The sequence below is a fragment of the Triticum urartu genome, chromosome 7A, assembly GCF_056163025.1.
Source record: "Triticum urartu cultivar PI428250 chromosome 7A, HENAU_Tu73, whole genome shotgun sequence".
Taxonomy (NCBI): Eukaryota; Viridiplantae; Streptophyta; class Magnoliopsida; order Poales; family Poaceae; genus Triticum; species Triticum urartu.
Genome location: NC_141879.1, coordinates 28,474,575 through 28,482,135, shown reverse-complemented (window position 1 = coordinate 28,482,135; position 7,561 = coordinate 28,474,575). Strand labels below are relative to the sequence as shown.

The 7,561-nt window shown below is 48.0% G+C and overlaps 2 protein-coding genes across 2 annotated transcripts; one reads left to right on the top strand and one right to left on the bottom strand.

Annotated features, from left to right (window-relative positions):
• Positions 1-704: 704 nt before the first annotated feature.
• Positions 705-3,342, top strand: LOC125520910 (uncharacterized). Its single transcript, XM_048685951.2, has 2 exons — positions 705-1,005; positions 1,937-3,342. The coding sequence occupies exon 2, from the start codon at positions 1,996-1,998 to the stop codon at positions 3,112-3,114; it is 1,119 nt and encodes a 372-aa protein (XP_048541908.2). The 5' UTR covers positions 705-1,005; positions 1,937-1,995; the 3' UTR covers positions 3,115-3,342.
• A 1,560-nt stretch (positions 3,343-4,902) lies between these two features.
• LOC125520911 (uncharacterized) lies at positions 4,903-6,044 on the bottom strand. Its single transcript, XM_048685952.2, has 2 exons — positions 5,721-6,044; positions 4,903-5,596 (listed from the first exon to the last, which is right to left on the bottom strand). Exons 1-2 carry the CDS (start codon positions 5,804-5,806, stop codon positions 5,164-5,166), a joined length of 519 nt encoding a protein of 172 aa, XP_048541909.2. The 5' UTR covers positions 5,807-6,044; the 3' UTR covers positions 4,903-5,163.
• Positions 6,045-7,561: the final 1,517 nt, after the last annotated feature.

The window sequence follows — 7,561 nt, the reverse complement described above, 5'->3', positions numbered from 1 at the left end:
GGCAACGGATCACGATCCACCGGCTGAAGGCAAGTGTTTCCAATTTATAAGGATCTGGCAATAAATAAATCTTATAAAAAATACTCCACTTAGACTAAAGTGGGTCTTGATCCTAGGGCTGGACCAAAAGCTCGTAGCTCGCGAGCTTAATGAACGCTCAATAGTTCGGTTCGTTAAGCTCGTAGCTCGTTTTTTAATAAACAAAGATTTCAGCTCGTTAAGCTTAACGAGCGAGCTAATGAGTTTCACGAGTAGCTCGTTAAGCTCGTTAGTAACAGCATAAGACATATTTTCATCTTACGTGACAAACTTTTTATAGCACCTCAGCGCATCTATTCAATCTAATCGACATATGAGGCAACAAACTACTGTATTTTTTTGTAGTCACCATATTTCATCTTGAAAACCACACCTACACATTCATCATGCATATCGCAACACATTATAATCTGTTAACGAGCGCTCGCAAGTTTAACGAGCTTCGAATGAGCCGAGCCAAGCAAGGTTTTCAGCTTGTTAAACTTAATAGCAAGCTTAACGAGCCGGGCCTTGAGGAGCACGATCCCACCTAGCCGTCGATGATTGGAATATGACGGGCGGTAAAAGACACGATGGGGATGACGCCTGCAGCCGGAAGGCAGTGGTCACCGGCACCGTGCGTGTCGACACGACTGACGACACGAGGGCCAACAAGAAGAGCCTGCAGTGCCAATCTCTTCGGTCTCTAGATCCCGGGAGAAAATAATAAAAGGAAAGAAACAGAAACCAGAGCATCGGCCGGCCGCTAACTCCTGCCCAGCTCCCTCGCTCCGCTACGGCGGCGGATCTGGGAGACGCGGCTGCGCCAGCGGCGGCGGTCGGCTGGTTGATCGTGGACCGGCAGAGCCCCAGAGACCATCGATTGGAGGGGAGGGGAGGGGAGGGGGTTGGGGGCGGGGAAAACAGAGGGAGGAGAGGACCGGCGCGGCGGAGATCTATCGGGGGCCAGCAGCAGCAGCAGCCCAGGTTCGTACTCCCCGCTCTGAATCTGCTACTACTTGATTCCTTCGTCGTTGTCTCGCTAGCTGTTGGCTAGACTGCATGGAGAAGCTCCGACCTCCATTGCTAACTAGTACTAGTGTTACTGTAGTAGTAACACTCACGCATCACACAGAAGCTAACACCAGCGTGACTATAACTCTGCCTGCACAGTCAGTCCCTGCGCATAGTGATTGCTGTATTATGTTGATATTAATAGCATACATGTGTTGCAATTCTGTTTTGAACATCTGAAAGTTCTTAAAGATGTACTCCCTTCGTAAAGAAATACAAGAGCGTTTAGATCACCACTTACTGGTCGAAACGCTCTTATATTTCTTTACAGAGGGAGCACGTAATAATTACAAGTAGTGGATGTAATGTGCTATGCTATTAAAGTGTCCGATTTTTTTTAATGTAATAACATGCCAAACTGCAAAATTCGACCCAAACATACGTCGATTCGTGACATCCACAGATGAAAGAACAAACTGCATGATTTTCTTAGAGCGGGCAAGGAATTGTAACATACGAGCACATACTCCTTGGGTAAAAAAATCAACTGTGTGGCTACGAGCTATCGGCGAGAAGCCACTGTTCTAACAGTTTAGCCGTGTCATCCAGAAAAAGAAAAACAGTTTAATCCTGCTTCTGCCAATGGCACATTCAATCCAATCTTATCGATATGTTGATAATTTAGTTTCGCCAACAAAAATGTTGACAATTTATCTGTGTAATTGAAATTTTGTACTGTATGTTGAAATGCAGCGTGTTTCTGTGCTTACAACCAGCATCTCTGGAACCTTGTGTGCAGTGCACTGTCATGTTTCTTAATCAGCGCCCATTCTTTTTTCCTTTTTTTAATTAGCATCCACGTCATCCTTCTAATGTTTGTCTTTGAATTCATGGCCTCTCGCAGATCAGAAGCTGCGATCCGCAAAACTAAGAAAGGCCTGTTGTTGTGTTTGTGCCTCCGCCATGTCTGTGCATCAAGGTTGGGCAGATCTACCAGATGTCCTGCTTCATTCCATCATTGCTCTGACAGGCTCCTTCTCCGACCTCCTTGCCTTGGCTTGCACCTGCCGCTCTTGGCGTGAGGCCTTCTTCTCTTTTCCATCAAAGTCTGCCTCCTCGACGATCTTCCCGCCTGTGCTCCTGCAACCTGATGTCCCCGGGCGCTCTCCATGTCACCACCCCTTTGGTGATAAACGTCCATGTCAGGTCATTGATCCAGCCAGCCAACACTCACGCCTTTGTTGTCAGATTCCCCTAGTTAACCTTTCTCGTTACCCCCAGAGTCCTCTGGGCAGCTTTTGCTTCCTGGGCGCTTCTTATGGCCATCTCATCTTCTCCAGAAACAGATCATGTCTCGTTGTTGATGCGTTTACAGGTGTTAGTTTTTCACCACCACAGATTCCGGGTGACGAATTCACTGAGGTCTACTACGGTGCCCTCACGGCTCCTCTAGCGTCACCCAACCCACATCTCCTTGTCACCAACGGATCTCACAGTTACTTTTGGCGTCTTGGTAGTCACTCTTGGTTGAGAGCTTGTCCTTGCGATGGAACGGTCAAGCAGATCGTCACCTTCAAAGGCCAGGTCTTTGGCATGGACTCTGGTGGCATGCTCTTTGTTATGCACTTGGTGCCTCGGATTCGCGTACGGATGATGGGAGTCAGTTGGGGGGAAATCTCCACGCGTCATCTTGCCAACCTATACCTGGTTGCGTGTGGCGATATGCTTCTCTTGGTCGGGTGTCGGGGGTCGTTTCCGGCAAGAGGGGATTCCTTCGAAGCCTTCCGCCTCGACCAGTCGACCGAACATGCAAAGTGGGTGAGGGTGGAGGAGTTGGAGAATTGGGCAATCTTCATCAGCACTGACAAGAGAAGCCAACCATTATCCTTCATGAACCCGGAAAGGTGGGGAGGGAGGAGCAACTGCGTGTACTACTATTCCCATGATTCTGAACACTGGGCTGCATTTGAGTTGGGAAAGCCTGCCTCCAGCCGAAACAGCTTTGTTTTCATAAGCTCTAGCAATGTAGTGCAACCTACGTGGGTTGTCCCTAGCATGTTCTCCCAGTGTGGTGATGGTTGATGATGTTGATGCATTCCTTGGTTTAGGCATCGGCTATTACTGCTGGCTGGAGCAACTGAGCAACTTCCGCTGTAAGAGTGTGTAAGAATGTGTTCTGAAACATCGGTAGGGATAATTATGTAATTATGTTTGTCATTACTCTGATGGTATAATTGGAGCATGGCAATATTTTGTACTCAATTTCTTGCCTGATGGTTCAGAATTCATGGCAGTGTTGTGAGGCACTAATGCACTGATGCTCTGTTTTTTGTACTCAATATTTTGCTTTGCTGCTTGTGCTCAATTTTGTGCTTCAAATCCTGAACTGGTTACTGGAACTGTCAATTTCAGTGTGCTACACATCGGTGATTTTGAATGTTTGATTTTGGATGTTCCATTCATGTGCTTTTGTTTCGAACATCTCAATCCTGATTTCTTCAAATTCTGCCAAATCTGAATGCCTTGTCTCCAAAGAGTCCCGTACGTTAATGAAACATACATGGAACATGCATTGGTTGATTGGTGTACAATGGCTGTGGGTTGTCCCCACTCCCCAGCATGTTCTCCTGGTGTCTGTGTTTGCTAAAGGTGTTGATGCATATGGGTGCTGTTCGATTATCTGGAGAAGAGCAACTTCTGCTGTAAGAATTTTCTGAGGATATTTCTGAGTGTAGAAGAGCAAAAATTATGTACAGAGTAATTATTCTAGCACTACTAGAACTGTTAATTGGTACATATTATTTATTTACTTTGGAAGATGACTGCTAGTTCTAAGTGAGCTGATTTTTAGTGTTAACTTTTGGTGTCAGAAGTTATGATTTTGGGCCTAGCATTTGGTTTGAATGTGAATTGCCGCCTCTATCCCAATTCTAATTTCTTTGGATTTTTTGCCCTTCTATTTTTAGAATCGTCCCACTGTTCATCAATCCCGGTGCTGAGACTATAAGCCAGGTTCCGGCATTGCTAGCCTTTACTGAAAGCTAACAGCATGACTCTTATCATCTTGTTTCTTGATATCAAACTGATTATCAATAGATCAGTAAGCAGGCAAGTGAAGGTTTTTAGTTTTTTGATAGGACAAGCAAGTAAACTGATTAGCAGCAGTGAACTGAGAGCTTTTTGTTACTACAGAATTCGAGAGATGCATCCATGGGACTTATTCTAACTGTTAATTCTACCACGGTGTCTAGCAGTCTGAAACTACAGGCCCGTCTGATAATGAATTGTTTCTTATTGTGGGTCCTAGGCATTACATATTTGCATGTAAAATATATAATTTTAGATGTTATCATTTTTATATATGTTTATTACAGACCGACAAAACACTTCACTTGTTCCAACTTCTATTAAAATGTAGCATAAGGTCACTGAAAGTAAGTAAATACTACAGTAGTACACATTGATTATTAATGAAGCAAACTGAGAGCCTGTGACATACTGTACAGTACATTGGTGAGAGCTCGGCAGGCCACTGCAGAGCGATGATGTTCACTGAAGGTGTTGATGCATATGACGCGGAGCAACATGCGCTGTAAGAATTTCCCGAGGATGATTTCGAGTATAGAAGAGCAAAAAATATGTAATTATGTTAGGATTACTAGAACTGTTAATTCCTACTTATGTTTATTTATTTTGGAAGATGGCCGCTAATTCTAAGTGTTGATTTTTTTTTGGTGTTGCAGCAGTTTTGATTTTGATCCTTGCATTTGGTTTGGATGTGAATTGCCTCCTCTATCCCATTTACAATTTCTTTGAATTTTTCGCCCATTCTGAAGATGGTGTCTGCAGAGTGCCAGAAGTCCCACTGTGTTCATCAATTGCAGTGTTGAGTGCTCGACTATAATTGCATACAGCTTTGACATCGCCAGCTTTTACTGAAAATTCTATCATCTTGTTTACTGATAATAAACTGATTATCACTAGGTCAGTAAGGGCAAGTATAATAGGGGGGCATAAGTTGGCTATAAGAGGTGCCACATCAGATGATCCTTTTATTACTACAGGCTTCGAGAGATGCATCCATGGGATTTATTCTTCTACTAGCTAGTAATTCTACCATGGATAACTAATTTAGTTGTTGCCGCCGCCGTTGGCATGGGTGAGGTCCATGGCGGGTCTCTCCACGTCCTCCATCTCCTCTCGGACGAACACCGCCTGGTCCAGCACCGACGCTGACCCGCCCACGCCTCCGTACAGGTGCTGCGGTGGGGCGGGATGCGCGCCCCCGCCGTGGCCGTCATCGGCAGGGACGAAGACGCCCGTGTCCTGGTCGGGCACCCACGATGCGTCCTCGCCGATGTCCAGCGCGCCCTCGCCGATGGTCTCGTCCGGCAGCACCGTGGCGACCTGCTCCTCCTCGCCCTGGAGCACCTCGACGTTCTTGCGGTTCAGCGCGGCCTCCACCTGCGCCCCGGTCATCGCCTCCGCCGCCGGACCATGGGCGTCCCCGCGCTCGTCCTCACGCTGCGCGCTGGCCGAGGAGTGGTTCATGCTGGCCCCGCTCCTGAAACAGAAACACACAGGATCGATCGATGCTGCCATGAATGAGTGGTAGTTCTACTTCTAGTTCTTGGCGGCAAGAACAGAAGGTGGCAACGCAGAGCAAGCCGCAGAACAAAGCTGGTTACCTGGAGGAGGCGAGAAAAGGCGTAGGCCTGGTCTGGCTCTGGCCGGCCACCCGGCGGCCGGCAGCAGTCAGCGCTCGTGCAGCCATGGCCGAAACGGCAGAGCAGCTCTCTCTCAGATCGGATCGATGGAGTTCCTTTCCCTGCTCGTGTGAGCTCAATACAGAGCGAGAGGGGACAAAGCAGAGCAGGAGCAGTACGAGTACGAGTTTGAGCTTATCCGCTGTGTGGTCTGGGCCTGAGATCGAGTTTTTCGTCGCTCCCCTGAACCTCGGTGAGCGGTGGCCTATTTATTTACTTCTATCAATGCAGCAATGCCGGTGCGGGACGGCTAGTGGCGTGGCAACACGCGGCACGGCGCCATTGACGAGACAGGGTAGAGCAAAGCAGATGGTCGGTGATGGATGGATGCGCATGCGGTGGAAGGACAAGAAGGGAGAGGAGACACGCACGCACGCACGCCGCAGCTGCATGCAACCGCCCTTTTCGTCGGACAAAGACACACGCAAAATCTCCGCTTTTATTTCAGCACCGGTGCTTTTCTGGGGACGTTTTCAACATTTTCTTTTTTCCTGCTCCCCCGTTTATAAAACGTAAGGAGTATCATTTTTTCCAAATTGAAACTTATTTATGTCTGTTTTTTTAACACAGTACAAACGCAAATACCCATACATACGCATACACTCATCCGTATACTCTAACCCTATGAGCACCTTCGAAAGACCGAGCCATCACATTATTTTAAAATTAACAAAATCATCACAAACACCTTTATAGCAGCATTAGTGTGCCAAAGTTATATTCTAAAGTGTGACGGTGACGAGCTGATGAAGTGGTTACTTTCTGGTCGGTGCATGCTTCCTTCTCGGTTTCTCTAAAGAAAAATTAACCTTCTCCGTTCCCTACGAAGCGGGCCATGTACTAGCCGCGTGGAGCCTGTCATAGGCTGACACGTACCTGTCCTCTTTGACAGATTCAGCGAAAAGAAACCGCACCTAAACCTGATTCATCGACACTCGACAGCAAACCACGAAACAACATTGATGCAAAAGCTAATCGGAGCAGAGGCAGCCGTCAGATCTCCCGGAAAAGGATGGATTATCCTGCGCATTTTCTATGTAGCAACATTTTACCAAGTCTTCAAAAAAGAAAAAGGACAAGCAAGTCTTTTGACAAAATTTCTTCATCTGTGGAGAAGAAAGAGAAGAGTAGCCTCTCGAGATTAGCCATGAGACCTTTCTGGCTCCTCAGAGTATTTAACAAAAACTATCACAATTCATAAAAACGTGTCGAAAAACTACCACTTTACGATTTTGTGCCAAAAACTATCATTTTTATTCTAATCTGTTGTTAAAACTACCAAATGTGAAAATTGCGCGCTTTGACTGGATTAAACCCGAATCTGACTGCCCGACCTCACTGTTTAGGTGCCAGCGTGGCGAAGCGCACATGGCCAGCCGTTAACGCCGCCTGTACACCGGCTAGATGCAAGCCAGATAATGGCCATAGTCTGCCGTGGCTGGATCGGAGGCGAGACCAGTTGCGCCGCCCCTGCGGGCTGCTCTGCCTCGCTGCAGCTCCTCTCCTGCCACTCAGGACTGTTGCCGCTGCGTGCCGCTCACCTCCGACCCCGTGGGTCGTTGTGGCCTGCAGCTCCCCGTCAGCTCCAGCCCCATCGCTCCTCCGTCCAGCTCCGTCCTTCGTCTTCGCCAAGTTCACGCACGACCGGCTCCGCCTGCCCCGGCAGTGCTGCTGCTCCTCCCGCGGGTGCCGGCTCGTCCCTGCTGCTCCTTCCGCTGACCGGCTCCCGCGCTGGCCAGCTCGCGCCCGCATCCCGACCCGCG